Raw genomic sequence first — 21,675 nt, 5'->3', positions numbered from 1 at the left:
CTTAGAAGGAAAGCTCTCTCTATAAAACTACAAATTAGTTGGGGGAACATAAATGGATGTACCATAGTAGACAAGAGACTGACTACTTGGGATTTTTAGAGACACAGGAAATCATGGATTGGGCTCTTCCTTTTTCTGTAGCTCCAGTTCAGCAGTCTCATGTACGGCTGCATCCACCAGCAGCTAGAAGCTGCTGAAGTCCTTGTCCTCCTCTGCTGCCACAGATTGGGGAGAAGATATAAGCAAGGCCACACTGGCGAAAATCTCAACCTTTTTCTTTGGCTGGGCCTTAAGGGTGAGCTTCTGGCCTGGGACCAACTCTAGGTCTGGCAGCTTCTCCCCGGACTCCTGGCACATCTGTGGGTGACTCATGGGCAAGCTTTGAATCCCATCTGGATCTCTGGGCCTTGATTTAGCCTCAAAAGATGGATCAGCAGGCTGCTGGTGGTCACATCTGCAGCCTTGCCTTTTTGGTCATATATGGTGATCTGGCTGGTGTCACATCCATCCTGTTGAAGCATTTCCAGAAGAATGCATCTGTGGACATTGATGAACCAATTAGAGATCTGTAGGAAAGACAAATCGGTCTGCTCTGACAGCATTCTTTTCTCTATTTCTGAAGGGTAGGCCTTAAACCAGTGCTCATAGAGCCAGTCATGGAAGACCTTCACAGATTCAGGTGGCAAATACCCTTTCTGCTTCCTCTTGCCTTCTAGTGAGACAAGCACTTTATCTGTAGCAATGTAACTATTTAGTTCAATTAAGGTGCCCTGAGCTGAACTTTGGGTGTCTGCTGGGCTTTCTTCAGCAGCTTCCATGTTCTTGAGGCCTATCTTCACTATCTTGGGAACCAAGGATGGCTGAGTTAGAAGTAAGGTAGGTCTAGGAAAGCCAGTGAAGTAGGCCTCCAAGAGGAAGCCTCACCTATTGCTACCCAGGGGGATTAACAGTGTTGCTAACAGCTTTGAGCCAGCAGGCTTTGTGATGTCACATACTTTCCACTCTTCATGCTACCCTCCACCACCCTCTCCCACTTCCTGGTCCCCTCTCCTTTTTTTCCACATGCTCAAATGCACTTGCTGCCACCCCATCAGTTTATATAACTCTTGAGAACTTTATTTCTCTGTTGCTGTGACCAGTTACTACTAACTAATGAACACTCTCTTGGCTAAATTAGGCTTATGCATAAATTTGTCACTTTATTCCTTTTTCATTTTACTATGTTATTATTTTTTCCTCTTATTCCTTATACTTGAATCATTGTCTTATCCATGTGTATCAGGAACATTATTATCTATTAGATATTAAGCTGAATGAGAGTATAATTAGCATTCCTAACTCCTTCTTCCATATTTAAAGCTAATTTAAGATTAATTTTTAACTACATCTTTGATTTTCATACCTCAAAAACCCTTTGATTTTTCTTCTTTATTGCCTGGAAATGTTTGGCTTTTGCATGACTTCACTGTGCCACCATAATCTTTATGTCTATATTTTGAGCTCTGATGTGCAAGTGTTATGATTCTCTTTGAAGCTTCAGTCAGAAATTCAGGAATATTTTAAAAAATTAGAGAGGATAGGATTCAAGAAATAACAATAGTCACAGACTTAAATTATTTAAATCTTTCTTAATAGTTTAAGTATATTGCAATCACCCCTAAATCAGATGAAAATAACTTGTAAGTTGCATATTTTATTTTATTTTATAATTATTATATTTTTTAATTTTTAGGGCTGCATCTGTGGCATACGGAAGTTCCCAGGTTTGGGGTCTAATCAGAGCTTGAGCTGCCAGCCTATGCCACAATCACAGCAATGCAGGATGCAAGCTGTATTTGAGACTTACATCACAGCTCATGGCATCTCTGGATCCTTATCTCACTGAGCAAGGCCAGGGATTGAACCCAAATCTTCATGGATACTAGTCTGGTTCATAAACCACTGAGCAACAATGGGAACTCCATAAGTTGTATACTTTAACTTGAGATAGCTGAAAATAAGCATTGGCTCTTTCAAAAACACTTGCATCCCCTTAGAGGACAATCATGACTTCTCAGGGCTATGTATGGTATTACTTACTATTAAGTTTAGAAACTTTTCTGAGGAAACTCCTGGATTTTTTTAATGAGATTCCTTGGCTTCCAAGGACCACCTTTCTGACTAAATTCCAATTTACAATGGCCTTAGGTTTGGCACTGCTGATTTAAAGAGTCTGGCAAAATTATCTGTTCTAGAACCAGGTCTCCTATTCTCTCTTGCTAAGCATTGCTTGCAGCCCTGAGTTCCCTCATAAGTTCTGGGATTCTACATCTCTTGGGAGAGAAAATTTCTACCCTTTAAGTTTCTTGACAACAGTCTTTCCCTTTGGGAGTCATCATAGCGCCCTTGGGCATCATCTTAAGCAGCATAGATTATCCATTGTTTCTATCTGGCAGGTCAATATGATTTAACCCTTAAGAGTTCTTATTTGGTGTCACTGAGCTGGACATCAAAATGTTGTCTGCTGATCCTTTGACTCTTGGTAACCTTACTGGTATTGACTTTCATGGCTTAAAATTTACTGTTAGGGAGGCCTATTGAAAAACACAATCAAATCTAATGGATGTCTTAACAGAGCTTCCCAAAACCACTAAGTGTGTATGTTGGCTACAGTTGAAGATTTCTTCTGGAGTACTACAGAAGAGAGAGCTATTACTTCTGCTGGTTGTTTGGGCTACTGGAACAGAGAAGATAAGTTTTCCCATTCATAGAGAAAACTCACATCTTACAATTATTTCTGACCAATATAGTTATGATTCATGCTCGCTGAAACTATTCTTGCCTGACATTATGGTTTCCAGTAACTTACCCCCCCACTTGTTGCTGCTATCTGCTTTATATATTTCTGGGATTCAGACTTCTGCTGAAGGATTGATAGAATTGTACATATTTAAATTGCTATGATTTATTCTCAATAAATAATCTAGGTCCTTTATTTATATGACTCTTTTATTTATTCTCCTAAAAATGAATTTCATTCTGGTTCAGATTATGCACAAGTAATTTGGAGATTCTTTTTTCCTTAAATAACAACTATAGTAACACAGAGAAATCTGGAAAGTAGATGAAAATTGAGAAGAAATCTACCAATTTTGATCCAAAAACTTCTTTATTTTGTGATGTAACAATAGAAACACTAAATAGAACTGGTTATTATCTTTTGTCAAGTTTTTCATGATGCAGAATATGAATTAAGAGCATCTCTACAAGAAAAATGTATGGGTCCCACCTACTTATTTAAAACTTCTAAGAATCTCAAATTATCTAAATAGTTTCTGTCAAATTGTATTTTCCTTTATTGCTTCTTGTTATATAAACACCATGGAAACAATTAATGTTGTATATTTATAGGCATTGATTGATTTATCTACATATGACACTGAAAGTCTTCTCATGATTATGTCATGAAGTGACCATGGTATTATGCTATAATATGCACCTTAATGCTCAAGATATCTAAGGCTATGACAAGACTAAGGTCTTTCATATATTGTTGTTTATTGTTTTTAGTAATCTACTTATAAATTGAGTATAAGTTACAGTATTCTACACTCCAAAATATGTATCTGTAAAATTAAAATAATAAAAGAAAAAGTGAACGGTTTATGTTTTGACTTCCAAAAAATGGAGTAGTGCAAAAGTAAATTGGAAAAACTAATTAAGTAAATCCTTCCCAGACACAGCACAGTTAAATTAAGAGAAGCAAAAACTCTTAATGTGATAATGGGACTTTGGTAACTCTGAAAATAAAGAATAAGTGTCTAGAGTTTAATCATAACATCAAATATCTGGATAATTTCTGCCAGATATTTTAAACTTCGAAAAAAAATTGAAGAAACATTTAGGGAGCCCATGCTAAACTCCCCTTTTTAAAGGAGTGGTGGCAAGTTAGGACTAGGAAATATAGGAAGTTCTGGCAAATTCTACTAACACACCCTAATTTGGAAGGATGCAGATAGGGTGTGTGTTGTGACAATAAGAGAAGGAAACCAGTGGTATATCAGAACCTTAGATGAAGGGTAGGATGTTTATATGTATATGCCATATATATTAATAACATATAGTATATATAATTTTTCTAAGATACACATATATTTTATACATATATATTCATGTATATGCTAATATACTATATATAGATAAATAATTTTTCTAAGTTATATACACATATACATATATCTTACAAAAAAATGGAGCAGTAAATAATAAAGAAATAACAGATAAAAGATACTGTGAAAGAATCATTCTCCAAAAAGACTTATGGATTTTGCAGCTTAAATATGTAATGTTTTCCATTACAGAGATGCAAAGTAGAGGTTTCCAATTCTTCTACAAATCTGGAAAAGTCCTTATGTGAAAATCTCAAAGAGCATGACAAAAAAATCATAGGAAATTCACTTATAGAATCATAAATAATTACTAAATTGAATCCAGATTCATATAAAAGATAAAACACAAGCAAATGGACTTTAGGAATTAAATCATTATTTAACATTAAGTTATATATTTAAGTAACTATTCATATTAATATGTAAAAGAAAAATATATTATCTAAATGTTAGTTAAGAAATACTTTCTTAAATTCTAAAACAATTTCTGATAAACAATTGAATGAAATAAATGGCACTATAAATATTATTCTTTTATATAATATATATTCATAAGGAGATACAATAATCAATTCCAAGCTTCATACATAATTGGTAAAAAAGAAATGATTCTTTGAATTTCATGGCATGGTAAAAGTGTCTATTTTCACTACTGTAATATTGTTTCAAAGTTGTATCTAGTAGGATTATTCAAACAAAAATAATTTTAATGCATATAAGAAAAGGAGGAAATTAGTATTATTTGTGGATGGTATGATTAACCATTTAGGAAATATTTAAAAATCAATTGAAAAACTTTTAGAAATAATAAGAATAAAGTGATGTGGTCAGTTACAACTCAATAAATGATAAACTTTAACATATACCAAAAATCATCATTTAGAAAATACATTGAGGAAATTATCTGTTCTTAAACATAATAAGAATAAAGATATAAAAACATCTAGGCATAGTAGTGGCATAATGCTTCATTTAGGGCCTGTGTTTCCTTATTTATTTTCTGTATGGATGATCTGTCCATTGCTGTAAGTGGGGTGTTGAAGTCCCACCAGTATTATTGTGTTATTGTGAATTCATCCTTTTAAGGTTGTTAGCAGTTGCCTTATATATTGTGGCAAACCTATGTTGGGTGTGTAGATATTTAAAATTGTTATATCTTCTTCTTGGATTGATCCTTTGATCATTAGGTAATGACCTTCCTTTTACCTTAAAATCTTCTCAATTTTAAAGTCTATTTTGTCTGATATGAGTGTTGCTACTCCATGTTTCTTTTGATTTCCATTTGCATGGAATATTTTCTTCCATCCTCTCACTTTCAATTTGTATGTGTCCCTAGAAGTGAAGTGAGTCTCTTGAAGACAGCATATATATGGATCTTGTTTTTGTATCCACTCAGGTAGTCTATGTCTTTAGGTTAGGGTGTTTAGTCCATTAACATTTAAGGTAATTATTGATATGTATGTTCTTATTGCCATTTTACTAATTGATTTACTATTCAACATAGATTTAGAAGTCCAAACCACAGCAGTCAGAGAAGTAAAAGAAATAAAAGGAATCCAAATTGGAAAGGAAGAATTAAAACTATCACTATTTGCAGATAACATGATACTATACCTAGAGAACCCTAAAGACTCTACCAGAAAACTGTTAGAGCTCATCCATGAATTTGGCAAAGTTGTAGGATACAAAATTAATACATAGAAATCAACTGCCCTTCTATATACTAACAATGAAAAAGCAGAAAGAGAAATTAGCGAAGCAATCTTGTTTACCATCACATCCAAAAGAATAAAATATTTAGAAATAAATCTACCTAAAGAGACAAAAGACCTGCACTCTGAAAACTATAAGCCACTGATGAAAGAAATCAAAGATGACACAAATAAATAGAAAGACATGCAATGCTCTTGGATAGGAAGAGTCACTATTATCAAAATGAATATACTACTGAAGGCAATCTACAGATTCAATGCAATCCCTATCAAACTACCAAGGACATTTGTCACAGAACTTGAACAAAATATTTTAAAGTTTGTTTGGAAGCACAAAAGACCCAGAATAGCCAAAGAAAAATAAAAATGGAGCTGGAGGAATCAGGCTCCCGGACTTCAGACTATACTACAAAGCAACAATCATCAAACCATACGGTGCAGGCACAAAGACAGAAATATAGATCAGTGGAACAGGTTAGAAAGCCCAGAATTAAACCCATGCGCCTACAACCAACTAATCTATGACAAAGGATGCAAGAATGTACAATGGAGGAAAGGCAGCTTGTTCAATAAGTGGTGCTGGGAAAACTGGACAGCCACATGGAAAAGAATGAAATTAGAACACTCCCTAACACTATACACAAAAATAAACTCCAAATCGATTAAAGACCTAGCTATAAGACCAGACATTGTCAAACTCCTAGAGGAAAACATAGGCCAAACACTCTCTGACATAAACGACAGCAACATCTTCTCAGATCCACCTATCAGAGTATTGACAGTAAAAACAATAATAAACAAATGGGACCTAATCAAACCTCAAAGTTTCTGCACAGCAAAGGAAACCCTAAACAACACAAAAAGACAACCCACAGAATGGGAGAAAATCTTTGCAAGTGAGTCATCTGACAAGGGATCAATCTCCAAAACTTATAAACACCTTCTGCAGCTCCATACCAAAAAAAACAAACAAGCCTATCAAAAAAATGGGCAGAAGATCTAACAGACAGTTCTCCAAAGAAGATATGCAGATGGCCAAAAAACTCATGAAAAGATGTTCAACATCACTCATTATTAGAGGAATGCAAATCAAAACCACTCTGAGGTACCACCTTACACCAGCCAGAATGGCCAACATCCAAAAGTCTACAAACAATAAGTGCTGGAGAGGGGGTGGAGAAAAAGAACCCTAGTACACTGTTGGTGGGATTGTAAATTCATGCAACCACTGTGGAAAACAGTATGGAGATTCCTCAGAAAACTAAACATAGAACTACCATGTGATCCAGCAATCCCACTCCTGGGCATCTATCCAGAGAAAACCATGACTCAAAAAGACACATGTACTCCGATGTTCATTGCAGCACTCTTTGCAATAGCCAAGACATGGAAACATCCTAAATGTCCATCAACAGAGAAGTGGATTTAGAAGAGGTGGTACATATACTCAATGGAATATGACTCAGCCTTTAAAATGAATGAAATAATGGCATTTCCTTCATCCAACATGGATGGACCTAGAAACTATCATGTTAAGTGAAGTCAGCCATACAATGAGACACCAACATCCAATGCTTTTACTGCCATGTGGAATCTGAAAAAAGGACACAATGAACTTCTTTGCAGAAGAGATACTGACTCACAGACTTTGAAAAACTTGTCTCCAAAGGAGACAGTTAGGAGGGTGGGGGGATGCACTGCGGTTGTGGGATGGAAATCTTATAAAACTGGATTGTGATGATCATTGTAAAACTATAAATGTAATAACTTCATTGAGAAATAAATAAATAACATGATAATTTAGTAATAAAAAAACTAGGCATAAAACTAGAAAGTGTTATGCAGGACCTATACTAAAACAAATATAAAATCCTACTGAAGAACATAAAATGAGATGCTCATAAATGGCAAAATACATTTGTTTCTTGGATAAGAAATCTTAATGTTGCAATAGTGTCAATTCTCGTTAAATTTATCTTTGTGTTTTTATCAAAATCACATGTATTAACCTTTAATCTCTCACCTTACATTACATGTGTGAAAATATTTATAAAATTCATATGGAAGGGTAAATGTACTATAGCTTTTTGTTGTTGTTGTTGTTTTTGTTAATTAATAGCAGAGCAAGGTAGAAACATTTGTCCCAGTAGATATAACCCTATATTTTAAAGTAGCAAATAAACCTAAAACAGTGTGATAAGCATGTAAGTTTAACCAGGGCAATGAAACAAGCAGAATGTGGCAACAGCCTCAGGGAATTTACTGGTACTGTGCACATGATAGGTATGACTTTTCATATCATAGTTGAAGGATGCTTATTTACCCTGAAAATAATGAATATTGCTAAGAACATACTGCAAACTTTGGATACTTTCTGAAAGATATTTTACAGGTTTAAACAAATTGAAGAAACATTCAGAAAGTCATCTTTAAATTCACCTTACTGTAGAGTGTTGGGTGTGAAGTGTGGAGAATCTTAACTAATTCACTTATGTGCTTTAAGTAGGAGGGATGATGGTGGGAAAAAAGATAAGTTGGGAAATGTGACCGGTAATTTGAAAAATATTTTTTTTTGGTTTTAGCATTTAGTATGAAGTTGAGAATCCTGGATTTTATCTAATACTATTATAAATTCCAAATTAATTTACATGTACATGTGCATGTGTGTGCATTTTGTAGAAAAATCATCATAAGGGTAAAGATTATTGGTTGTGATTATACAAATATTTGAAATTTTGGTAGGAAAAAATCCAATCTGAAGACAAACAAAAACTTTGATGAGCATGTGTTTTTAATGACCAATTATTTTAAAATTTGGCAATATGTATGGCAAGCAAACTTTTAATAGAATTATCAATTCCATATTCCCTACAAATAAATAGAGTAGACAATTAGACAATATATACAATTTAACAAAGATGAAGTATAAATGACTGATAGATAAATGGTTACATGAAAAATTACTGCCTTACAGTTAAAAAAACTTAGCAATTAAGATTCATGGCATAGACATGCATTAACATGGAGTGTGTTCACAATGCAAAAAAACAATTTTAATATGGCATGGAAATTATTATTCATTTTTTTTGGAAAAGGAAAGGAAGAGAAACAAAAAATGTATATTTGTACAGGCAAACATGTTTGAATGTATTTCACTTTATTGAGCTTTACAGAAATTGCATTTTTTACAAATTGAAAATTTATGGCAACTCTGCATCTAGCAAGTACAATAGCACCATTTATATAATAACATTTTCTCGATTCATGTCTCTGTGTAACATTTTGGAATATCTCACAATATTTCAAACATTATTATTATTATTATTATTATTTTATGTTGTAAGTCTACAGCTGCTAAAGACAATGATTATCTGATGAATCTGGGCAAAATAAATTATAAACCTTCTAGAAAGCTTCAGCACTCTACATAACATTAGGAATATTTGTGATTCATGGGAAGAGGTCAAAATATCAAGATTCACAGGAGTTTGGAAGAAGTTGATTCCAATCCTCATTGATAACTTGGAAGGGTTCAAGACTTCAGTGAATTAAGTAACAAATGTGGTGGAAATAGTAAAAGAACTAGAATTAGAAGTAGAGCCTGAAGACATAACTGAATTGCTGCAATCCTTTGACAAATCTTTAATGGATGATGAGGTGTTTCTTATGGATGAGCAAATAAAATGGCTTCTTGAGATGGAGTCTATGCTGGGTGAAGATGCTGTGAAGATTGTTGAAAAGTAGGGACAAGATTTTAGAGGATTGGCTCCAATTTTTAAAAAGTTCCACTGTGGGTGAAATGCCATCAAACAGCGTTTTGTGCAACAGAGAAATTTTTCCTAAAAGGAAGAGTCAGTCTATGTGGTAAACTTCATCGTCAACTTATTTTAATGGATCATTGGCCCATTTTCCTCTTAAAAGATTTTAAGGGTCCAGACTCCATGAGAGGGGAATGTTACAGGAGGCATACAGTTAGGCATGAGCAGAGGAGGGGTCATGGGGCAGCAAGATGGCAGGAAAACACACACGCAAACAGCAGCATCCATGGATGGATAAAGAAAAGCAGGAACCTCCAGACTGATAGAAAACCACAACTTTTGGGGTAATAAAAGCCCTCGTGGCAGACAAAGAAAGATGGAAATGAGTGTGAATCTCCAATGTCTGGATGTAACTTTTGCTCATTATACCCTCATTATAATAAAAGTAGCTATGCAGATAAGAAGTACCTATCATATACTTATGCCATGACACTTCTGATAAAACTAAGTAGGGACAAAAATTCCTCCTCCCTTTGGGCAGGAGAAACTGGGATGAAAATTAAGAAATATGACCCCCAAACCCCCACTTCCTAGTGAATATCCTGCCAATAAAATTAGATGTCCCATATAACTGGTATGCCAAAAAAAGCAGAGCAGCTGCACACCTCACTGCCCGCCTCTCCTTAAGAGGTGTTATTTCTCACTTGAATAATCCACGATTTTGTTTCTCAAAAAAAAAAAAAAGGAAAAGAAATTGCCACAGTCATCCCAATCTTCAGCAACTACAAATCCTGATCAATCAGCAGCCATCAATATCGAGGCAAGACTCTCCACCAACAAAAAGATTAGGACTCACTGAAGGCTCAGATGATGGTTATCATATTTTATAAATAAAGTATGTTAAAATTAAGGTATATACATTGGCTTTTTAGATGCTAATATTGCACACATAATATTCTAATTTTTAATGTACTCAACACAACTATTCATCAGGGATATGAGAATTGAAACTACTATGAGATATTAATTCACACCTGTAAGAATGAGAATCATCAAGAAAAAAAGATATATTTTGGTGAGGATGTGGAGAAGTGGGATCCTTGTGCACTATTGGTGTGGTTGTAAACTTGTTCAGCCACTGTGGTGAACAGTATAAATGTTGCTCAAAAAATTGAAAATAGAGCTACCATATGAACTTTGTTTTTGATTGTGGATATCCAGTTATAACTCCTTATGCCTTCAGTGTATGCTGAATGTGATGATTTCCTTCTAAAGAATATGGAGTGTAAAGAAATAACACATGACATTTAAGATTGAGAAACTAATATATAGATATAAATATAGATATAGATATATAAATATATATACACACAATGCTTTGTTAGACACTAAGAAAAAATGATGAAGAAAACAGTTGTATCCCTAGTGGAATATATAGGATAATCTAGAAGATACAAAATGTGAATTTGCTAAGAATTCTAGCTTATATATATCAGCCTAGGTTTAAATCCTGACTTTATTACTTATTAGATAATTTATCTTGATTAAGTAACTTATTCCCCCTAAACCTCAATTTCTCAAACTGAAGTATTGGGAAATCTATAGTATTAATAAATAATACCTGCCTTATGTAGTTGCATGACATTTTATTAAGATAATTTATGTAAAAGTCTTATATGCACATGTAAATATTGGCAAATATTTCAGAATTTCACTGCACTGGTCAAGTCAGCTTTTAAAATAAATCTAGATGGCATAGTACTTATTTTGCTATTTTCCATTAAGTTATGCTTGGTCAATTATCAACATTTATATTGTTTTTTGCATATGCATTTCATGTTTCCTAAACTAGAACAATGTTTTTGTCCTCATTATTATATCCTACTAAGCACAGTGCCATGAATATAGTGATGTTGATTTTTTAGATGTAAATAGTAGTCCTTATGTTTTCATGAGTATAATCTATGTGGTTATTTATTCAGCTAAATACCACCATCCCTAGTAATGAGGCCCTATGGAAAGGACTATTTCAATGCATTGGAAAGGTGCCATACATATTCTTAATTCCACTAATATTTATTTTCCTCACCAGCCACTAGCCAGAGGAATTCTTTTTATTCCATTAAAGTCAAAGTTCTTAGAAAGTACCATTATATTTATTTTTACAAGTGAACATAGTTCATTAACCATGGCTTAGTGGTTAATGAACCTGTCTAGTATAAATGAAGATGTGGGTTTGATACCTGGCCTTGCTCAGTGAATTAAGTATTTGGTATTGCTGTGAGCTGTGGTGTAGGTCACAGACATGGCTTGAATCCAGAGTTGCTATGACTATGGTGGAGACCAGCACCTACAGCTCTGATTCCACCCCTAGCCTAGGAAACTCTGTATGATGTGGGTGCAGCCCTAAAAAGACAAAAGACAAAAATATGTTAAAAAATTGGACATAATACAGCAAAAGAGTGTGAAGACAACATCAAATATTAATTCAAAAAGAAAAAAAAGCTGTGTATTATTGTCTAGAGAATGAGAGAACTATAGACCTTTCACAAAATTTTTCAATTTTCTTTAATACTAAAAGATTAATTCAAGATAATAGAAAGATCCTTAGCTTCTTTTGAAGTTGAAGAGATAACTGTGGTCATTGTTAAGCAAACTAGATGGTCAATATCTCACATCTATGCTGTCATTACACAGTACAACTAAATCCCTGGTTAGGAATATAGATGGTATTTGTATTTGGTGATGATTGAATTATTCTCTTTAATATGGATATTGTGAGGGACATCTTTTCGTTAACAATTTGTTTCAAAAACATCATTGACAAAATTTTTCTACTTAAATTTCTTGTTCTTAAGAAAATAAAGGGGCATGTTTACTGCTTATGAATAAACACAATAATATTTAAAAAGTGGCTGAGAACACTTTCATAATAATTATATAAAGTTTTCTCCAAAACCATGGGAGTTGTCTTATTTTTTCACACAAAGCTGTTTTTCTCATTTTTGATAATTAGCTTGTACTTGTTTTAAGCAATAATAACATTATCATATAATTCACTGTAAGGTAATTTAAAGTAAACCCCATGCTTTTTAGGCAATATGTCGTAGAATACATTCATAACAAAATGGAATTTACCTTCATGTATATCTTAAAAAAAACCTGCAAAACTTGTCTATAGTTTCTGATTTCTCACCTGTAAAATGAAGGAGTTTTATGAGACTGTCTCTAAGATGTCTTCCAATTCTAACATTTTGTGAACAATGAAAGGGTGGAAGTAGACCAAGAAGTTTCCAAAGAGTGCAAGAATTGCACTAATGATATACAAAAAAAATTTCAGGTACTTTGGAGTTTATCCAGGTAGGTTACATATCCTATAAGGATAAATATACTCTAAGGAACATATTTAAACTGTAAACAGAACCTGTTGTGTTGGGTAATCTCTGCTTGAGATTCAAGATTTCTTCATGTTTCTGAGCATCTCTTTGCAGACTCTTTTTATTTATCCACCATGAATACAGAGCCATAACCATTTTTTTTCTTGCCAACATTTGTTTTGACCTGTGTATTTGAGATAATCATCATGATGGAGTTTAGGGAAATGTTATGATATAGCTGTCTAATTAGGAGATATGCTTCTAAATTTATTTTGTAAGTGAAGTTACAAAGTGAACTTGGTAACTGTTAAATCTTGTTGAGTCCAGAGTGCTAGCTTGTTTAAAGTGCTCAATTTTTGAAATTCTAACTTTTCTAAAGATTCTCTTTTTGCCACTTGGAAATAATGAAGATGTGTTCCTTGGGCTCACCAGAAATTTTATCCTTGCACAAGGGCAACATATTTTTCCTAAGCCTAGCAATCATTATTTTAAATAAAATGTTTGATTCATTTGGAATTTTTTTTTGTGTCCTTTTGATTTTTCTAGGGCCACACTTGTGGCATATAGAGGTTCCCAGCCTACAGGTCTAATCGGAGCTGTAGCTGCAGGTCTATGCCAGAGCCACAGCACATGGGATCTGAGCCAAGTGTGCAATCTACACCACAGTTCATGGCAATGCTGGCTCCTTAATCCAATGAGTGAGGCCAGGGATCAAACCTGCAACCTCACTGTTACTAGTTGGATTCGTTAACCACTGAGCTATGATGGGAATTTCTGGATTTTTTTTTTCTCTTAGCTTTCATCACTTTACCAACCGTCTGCTTTGGTGTTGAAATCAAATGTCCCAGAAGCCAGATTGTACACCATAGAAGATCACTAGGATTAGAGGTACCCTTCTTATAGTACCATTTTACACACATTGTTAAAATGCTCTGATATAGGGGTAAAAAATGTTTCCTAATTAGTGCATAAAATCTGCAAATTTACTATATATTTTCATTCTTGTATCTTATTTTCTCAAGTTTCTCAAATATGCTTAAAACTCCTTGTGGCCTCTTAATGAGAAAAGGCAACAGTTCTATCAAAAAATTTCGATAAATCATTTAATTTTCATTCCTAATATAAAGCTACTGAGATTTTAAAATTTAATTTTTTTTTTTTTTTTTTTTTTGTCTTTTGTCTTTTTGTTGTTGCTATTTCCTGGGCCGCTCCCACGGCATATGGAGGTTCCCAGGCTAGGGGTCGAATCGGAGCTGTAGCCACCGGCCTACGCCAGAGCCACAGCAATGCAGGATCCGAGCCGCGTCTGCAACCTACACCACAGCTCACGGCAACGCTGGATCATTAACCCACTGAGGAAGGGCAGGGACCGAACCCACAACCTCATGGTTCCTAGTCGGATTCGATAACCACTGCGCCATGACGGGAACTCCCCAGAATTTAATTTATTGAGATATATATGCATGTATATATATATTTGTATGTGATTATATATACAAATTTGATGTTTCTCAGGAAATTAGATTTTAAAATATTAGTGTATATCTATAAGTGATATATGAGTGAAACGAATGAATCACAGAAATAGGAAGGAAGAATTAGTATTTAAGGCATTATTGAAAGTGTATAGATTCTGTTGACTTTGAGTATATCTCAAAGTCGAGAAAAACCTCAAACAGTACAATACCAGCAACACATAAGTCCTTAATTATGTAGGTAGAGCTGAGGAAATAGACTCAACTTGGTCATCAATTCAAACTACAAATTGGAAACTTTAACACTGTAGTTAAGAAATATGGAGAGTAAAAGGCAAAATGTGGAGTCCTTGAAGACCTTAAATATTAGAGAAAAAGAACCAAATGGAGTTTCCTGGTGGCCTAGTGGTTAAAGGATCTGGCATTTTCACTGCTATGGTGCAAGTTTGATCCCTGGCCCAGGGAACTTCCACATATCAAAGGTGAGGCCAAAACAAACAAAGATCTAAGGGAATATACCATTTTATTGTTTTTAGATTCTTTTGTAGACTTCAAGACTTTGAAAAAAATGATAAACTTTAAAGATATAAAGTAAAATTTTACAAAAAGATTATAAGATGTTAATTCAGAGATGACAGAAATAAAGGAACCATCAAAGGCTTTAAAATATTTCCTATAACTAATGTTCCAACAGGTTAAGGCAAAAACACTAGACATAGTGAAAGGATATATATTTTCAAAAAACAAATCAAAACTCTAAAATATAACTAATATTTTGACCAAATAATATAATGTCCTACATGAAAAATTCATTGAGTGGGTTAGTAAAAATAGTGGAGAGAACCGAGGAAAGAGCCAGTGAACTTGAAGAAAGATCAATAGAAATTACACAGTCCAAAGAGCAGAGAGAAAGTTTGATTAAAGAATGAAGAGAGATTCAGGGAACAGTGCAGCAAACAGCCATTCTGGCTGGTGTGAAGTGGTACCTCATTGTAGTTTTGATTTGCATTCCTCTAATCATTAGTGATATTGAGCACTTTTTCTTGTGCCTGTTGGCCATGCATATGTCATCTTTGGAAAAAAGTCTATTTAGGTTTTCTGCCCATTTTTCAATTTTTTTTTTTTTGAGTTACCTGAGTTGTTTGAATATTTGGAGATTAAGCCATTATCTGTTGCATCATTTGCAAAGATTTTCTCCCATTCTGTGGGTTGTCTTTTCATTTTTTAAAATGGTTTCCTTTTCTGTGGAAAACCTCTTAAGTTTAATTAGGTCACTGGTGTATTTTTTTTAATTGACCTGATTCCAGGAGGTGGATTAAAAAGATGTTGCTGTAATATATGTCTAAAAGCATTTTTCCTGTGTTTTCCTCCAAGAGTTTTACATTATCTGGCCTTACATTTAGGTCTTTAATCTATTTTGAGTTTATTTTTGTGTATGGTGTTAGTGTTCTAATTTCATTCTTTAACATACAGATTCCAGTTTTCCCAGCACCACTTATTGAAGACACTATCATTCTTCCACTGTATGTTTTTGCCTCCTTTGTCATAGATTAGTTGACCATAGGTACTTGGGTTTATTTCTGGGCTTTCTATACAGTCCAATTGATATATATTTCTGTTTCTGTGCTAGTACCACATTTTTTTTTTGATAACTGTAACTTTGAAAAATTCTTTGAAGTCATTGAGCCTGGTTCCTCTATTTCCATTTTTCCTTTTTCAATATTGCTTTGGCTATTTGGGGTCTGTTGTTTTTCCATACAAATTTTAAACTCTTCTGTTCCAGATCTCTGAAGAATGTCCTTGGTAATTTGAATATGTAGATTGCCTTTGGTAGTATAGTCATTTTGACAATATTTATTCTTCCACAAGAGCATGGTATACCTTTCCAACTTTTTGTGTTGTCTTTGATTTCCTTTATCAGCATCTTATCATTTCAAAGTATAGGTCTTTTGTCTCTTTAAGTAGGTTTATTCCTATGTATTTAATTATTTGATGTGATGGTAATAGGATGGATTCTCTGATTTCTATTTCTGATTTTTCATTGTTAGTATATAGAAATGCAATTGATTTCTGTGTATTAATTTTGTATCCTTCAAAATTCACTACTGAGTTATAGTTTATAGTTCTGATAAGGTATTTAGGGTTTTCTAGGTATAGTATCATGTTATCTGCAAACAATGATAGTTCTACTTCTTTTCCAATTTGGATTCCTTTTTTTTTCCTTTTTATACTCTGCTGTTGCTAGGACTTCCAAAATTATGTTGAATAGTAGGGGTGAAATTGGGCATCCTTGTCTTGTCCCTGATCTTAGTGGAAATGTTTTCAGTTTTTCACCATTGAGAATGATGTTAGCTGTGAGTTTGTCATATATGGCTTTTACTATGTTGAGGTAGGTTCCCTCTATGCCCACTTTCTGAAGAGCTTTTTTTAGAAACTGGTGCTGAATTTGGTCAAAAGCTTTTTCTGCATCTATTGAGTTGATCGTAAGGATTCTCTTTTTTTATTTGTTGATGTGGTATATCATACTGATAGATTTGCAGATATTGAAAAATTCTTGCATGCCTGGGATAAATCCCACTTGATCGTGGTGTATGATACGTTTGATATAAATTTGTATTTATTTTGTTAATATTCACTGAGGATTTTTGCATCTGTTTTCCTCAGTGATATTGGCCTGTAATTTTCTTTTATTGTGGTACCTTTTTCTGGTTTTGGTATCAGGATAATGGTGGCCTCATAGAATGAAGCTGGGTGTATCCCTTTCTCTGCTACTTTTTGAAATTGTTTTAGATTAAGTGTTAACTCTTCTCTATGTCTGTTAGAATTCACCTGTGTAGTCATCAGGTCTTGGACTTTTGTTTTTTGGAATTTTTTAAATCACATTTTCAACTTCAGTACTTGTGATTGGTCTACTCATGTTTTCAATTTCTTCCTGGGCTAGTCTTTGTAGGTTGTAACTTTGTAAGAATCTGTCCATTTCTTCAGGGTTGTCCATTTCATTGGAATATAGTTCCTTATAGTAGCCTCTTATCATCCTTTGTATTTCTGAGGAGTCTGTTGTAATGTCTCCTTTTTCATTTCTGATTTTATTGATTTGAACCCACTCCCTTTTTTTCTTGATGAGTCTCACTAAGGGTTTACCAATTTTGTGAATCTTTTTTTTTTTTTTTAATTTTATTTTCCCACTGTACAGCAAGGGGGTCAGGTTATCCTTACATGTATACATTACAATTACAGTTTTTCCCCCACCATTTCTTCTGTTGCAACATGAGTATCTAGACATAGTTCTCAATGCTATTCAGCGGGATCTCCTTGTAAATCTATTCTAGGTTGTGTCTGATAAGCCCAAGCTCCCGATCCCTCCCACTCCCTCCCCCTCCCATCAGGCAACCACAAGTCTCTTCTCCAAGTCCATGATTTTCTCTTCTGAGGAGATGTTCATTTGTGCTGGATATTAGATTCCAGTTATAAGTGATATCATATGGTATTTGTCTTTGTCTTTCTGGCTCATTTCACTCAGTATGAGATTCTCTAGTTCCATCCATGTTGCTGCAAATGGCATGATGTCATCTTTTTAAAGAACGATTTTTTTATTTTATTGATCTTTTCTATTGTTTTCTTCATCTCTATTTCATTTATTTCTGCTCTGGTTTATGATTTCTTTCCTTCTACTCATCTGGGGCTTTGTCTGTTCTTCCTTCTCTGGTTACTTTAGGTATAATATTAGGTTGTTTATTTGGGCTTTTTCTTGTTTTCTGAGATAAGATTGTATTTCTATAAACTTCCCTCTCAGAATTGCTTTTGTGTGTCTCATAGGTTTTGGATTGTGTGTCTTCATTTTCATTTGTCTCTAAGTATCTTTTTTTCTCTTTGATTTATTCATTGATCAATTGGTTTTTTAATGGCATATTGTTTAGCTTCCAGTTTTTTGCTGTTTCTGTGGCCTAAGGTGTGATTTATCCTGGAGAATTTTCCATGTGTACTTGAGAAGAATGTATATTCTGCCGCTTTGGGATGTAATGTCTTATAAATATCAATTAAATCTATCTGGTCTAGAGTGACATTTAACACCTGAGTTTCTTTTTTGGCTTTCTGTCTGGATGTCCTGTCCATTGATGTAAGTGGAGCATTTAAATCCCCCACTATTATTGTGTTATTGTAAATTTCTCCTTCTATGGATGTTAGCAGTTTCCTTATATATTGAAGTTCTCCTATGTTAGGTGCATATATATTTACAATTGTTATATCTTCTTCTTAGAAAGATCCTTTTATCATTATGTCATATCCTTCCTTGTCTCTTTTGATTTTCTTTATTTTAAAGTCTATTTTGTCTGATATTAGTATTGGTACTCCTGCTTTCCAGTTGGAAACCACAGAAGAGCTGAACTGCAGAAGGCAAATATCTATGGACACAGAGATCTAAAGTGCAGAGTTCCCTTCAAAGACAAGATTATGGACTTATACATTAACCATGTTATTCTATAAACAGATGCACTAAGTCCTAAGGACACCCCCTTTGATATCATTAATAAAATAATCTTGTTATTGCCTATGCCTATTCCTTCCCACTAATCTTATCACATTCCTTAATCCCACTAATAATAATCTCATCACCTTCCTTAATAAAGTCGTGGGATAAATCCTAGGTGCCTTTGTTCTGTAGAACAGAGAGCCTACTGGTCCCCCACTTTCTAAATGTAAAAGTTTTGTGCATTTTGTTATACCATGACGTCCTTCTTCCAGGATTCTCCTTTGCCCTGAAGTGCTGGACATGGCAGAGTGGTGCCCAAAGTGGGGCTGGAAGAAAAGGTATGCCATGGGTGAAGAAATAAGGAAGGTCTGCCACAAGCAGGAAAAGGTGAAACTACAGATGGAAGAGATGGTAGCCTTGCACTTGATGGAGTCACGACCCTGAGTAGGTAAGTAGAAACTTTAAACCAGGATAACAATGGGGCATAATAAGTCACAGGAAACTAAACATTATATCCAATTGCTTAAGTGTATGTTGAGACTGTCAGAGGTTCAGGTAACAGTCTGAGATAGAGGAATTATTAGAAGCCATGATCTAATATAACCCTTGGTTTACAGGTGATGGTATTGTGGACCTGTAATGTTGAGATCTCATGGGAGAAAATTTAAAGCATGCCCAATCAGTCTGGGGCTTCTCTTTCTGTTTCTGTTTTTTTCTACATGGAGACCAATAAGACATGTTCTATAACTCTTGCAGGAGTATAAGGAAAGACCTACACCTTCTGCTCCCCCTAAAACTGATCCCTTTCTTGATAAGAGTTTAAATAAGCCTTTAGCTGTGGAGGCAACATTAACTCCCCTTCAATCAGCCCTAAAATCTGCAAGTCTAGAGGATCATACCTTTTTAGCATGCCCTATAACAATTGCCCCTGATCCACAAGTCCCAGGATAAAATATCCATATGCATAACACTTTTGATTTTAAAGCTCTTAAGTCTCTGTGGGAGAGTGTAATACAGAATGGAGCTGCAGCTCCTTTTACTATGAGTATGGTAAAATCATGGGGACGCTTCAGCTTCCCCCATGGGATTGGCATATGATAGTCAAAGCCACCCTAGATGGTGGAGACTATTTAATTTGGAAGTCTAGTCTTCCAGATTTTTTGTCAGGAACAGGCTCGCTTAAATGAATGGAACAATGTTCCAATTACTTTTGAAATGTTGGTTGGAACAGGCCCTTTTCTTGACTAAGAAAAACAACTGACTTTTGATCTTCTGGCATATGAGTAGGTGAGCCTGGCCACCCAAAGAGTATGGATACAAATTCCTGAGAGGAAATCCACAAGGATCTTTTTTGTAATGCCTTCAATGCCCTGCAGAGACTTACCCACAGTTTGTGGACCACCAAGTAGCACATTCTCAGGCAGCTGATATTTTAATTAGACAATTGGCATACAAAATTGCAAATAAAGACTGTAAAAGGGCAATGGCCCCTTTAAGAAATTTGGGAGGCATATCTGATTTTATTAAGGTGTGTCAAGATGTAGGAAGTATGGGTTATGCTCAAGCAATGCTTGCTGCAGCATTGAAAGGAAGGCTTAGCAGCTCAGGAAAGAAATGCTTTAATTGTGGAAATGCAGGACTTTTTCAGAAAAAAATGTGGAGCTCAGTTAAAAGGGAAATAATCCCTAGCAACAGGATTATCTCCAGGACCTAGTCATAACCCTGGTTTATGTCCTTATTGTCAGAAAGGAAATCATTGGGCTAATAAATATCAGTCTAAGTTTCACCAAAATGGTACTCCATTAACAACTCTGGTGTCAGGAAACAGAAATCAGGGCCTGCCTCATCACCATCAACCAATGAAGGCATTTGTGGCTCAGGACAATCTGAGGATAGGAAAGAGTTGCCAGAAAGAAAGGGGAACATAGTATTTGGAAGTTCAGGGACTTCTCAGATCTTTTGGACTCAGGAATTCACAGCTGAGTATCCACAAATGACTCTTAAGGTTAATGGAAAAAATATAAGGAGATTAACAGGTACTGTTATAAGGATTGGCATCCCACATAGCCTTTAATTACCCCCAAAAAAGTTGAGGGGATTAGGAGTTAAGACTATAGTCCATCAAAGTCAGCAGATGCTTTCCTGGATCAGACAGACCAGAAGGAAAAATGGGTTATCTTAAACCTTATGTTGCTGATATACCCATCACTTTATGGGGAAGAGATCTTCTGTCTACTATGAGACATAAATTAACAACTGAGGATGTCTATTGTGGCAATTCTAGTGATTCTTCCCCTGGATGGAAACTAATGAAAAAATTAGGATATCAAAAATAAACAGGCTTAGGAAAAAACAAAGTGTAAAAGAACCTATAAACTTGCCCACTAAGCTTACATGCAATAGGGTTCACTGAGCATTTCTTAATAGGGACCATTGAAAATTCTTTGCTAGCCCATGCAGATCCTATACAATGAATTAATGATGATCCAATTTTGGTAGATCAGTGGCCCATAACTCAGGAGAAATGGACTAAAATACATGAGCATTTAATAGCTCAGCAGTTGCAAGCAGGGTATATTGAGGAAACTAACAGCCCATGGAATAATCCTATTTTTACTATTCCTAAAAAATCAGGTAAATGGAGGTTATTTCATGATATAAGAGAAACTAATGAAAAAAATGTATTCTATGGGAGCCTTACGACCAGGCTTGCCTTCTCCTACTGCAGTTCCCT

At 34.7% G+C, this 21,675-nt stretch overlaps 1 protein-coding gene across 1 annotated transcript; it reads right to left on the bottom strand.

The window, feature by feature from the left end:
* On the bottom strand, positions 369–818 carry TGIF2LX (TGFB induced factor homeobox 2 like, X-linked). The gene has a single exon (XM_005657846.1). It carries the CDS (start codon positions 816–818, stop codon positions 369–371), a length of 450 nt encoding a protein of 149 aa, XP_005657903.1.

The sequence above is a fragment of the Sus scrofa genome, chromosome X (genome assembly GCF_000003025.6).
Source record: "Sus scrofa isolate TJ Tabasco breed Duroc chromosome X, Sscrofa11.1, whole genome shotgun sequence".
In the NCBI taxonomy this organism is placed as follows: Eukaryota; Metazoa; Chordata; class Mammalia; order Artiodactyla; family Suidae; genus Sus; species Sus scrofa.
This window is presented reverse-complemented; position numbering and strand designations above follow the sequence as displayed.

What these genes read in the sequence shown, in the direction of transcription:
- TGIF2LX (XM_005657846.1), bottom strand. Translation starts at nt 818, where the DNA reads ATGGAAGCTGCTGAAGAAAGCCCAGCAGACACCCAAAGTTCAGCTCAG.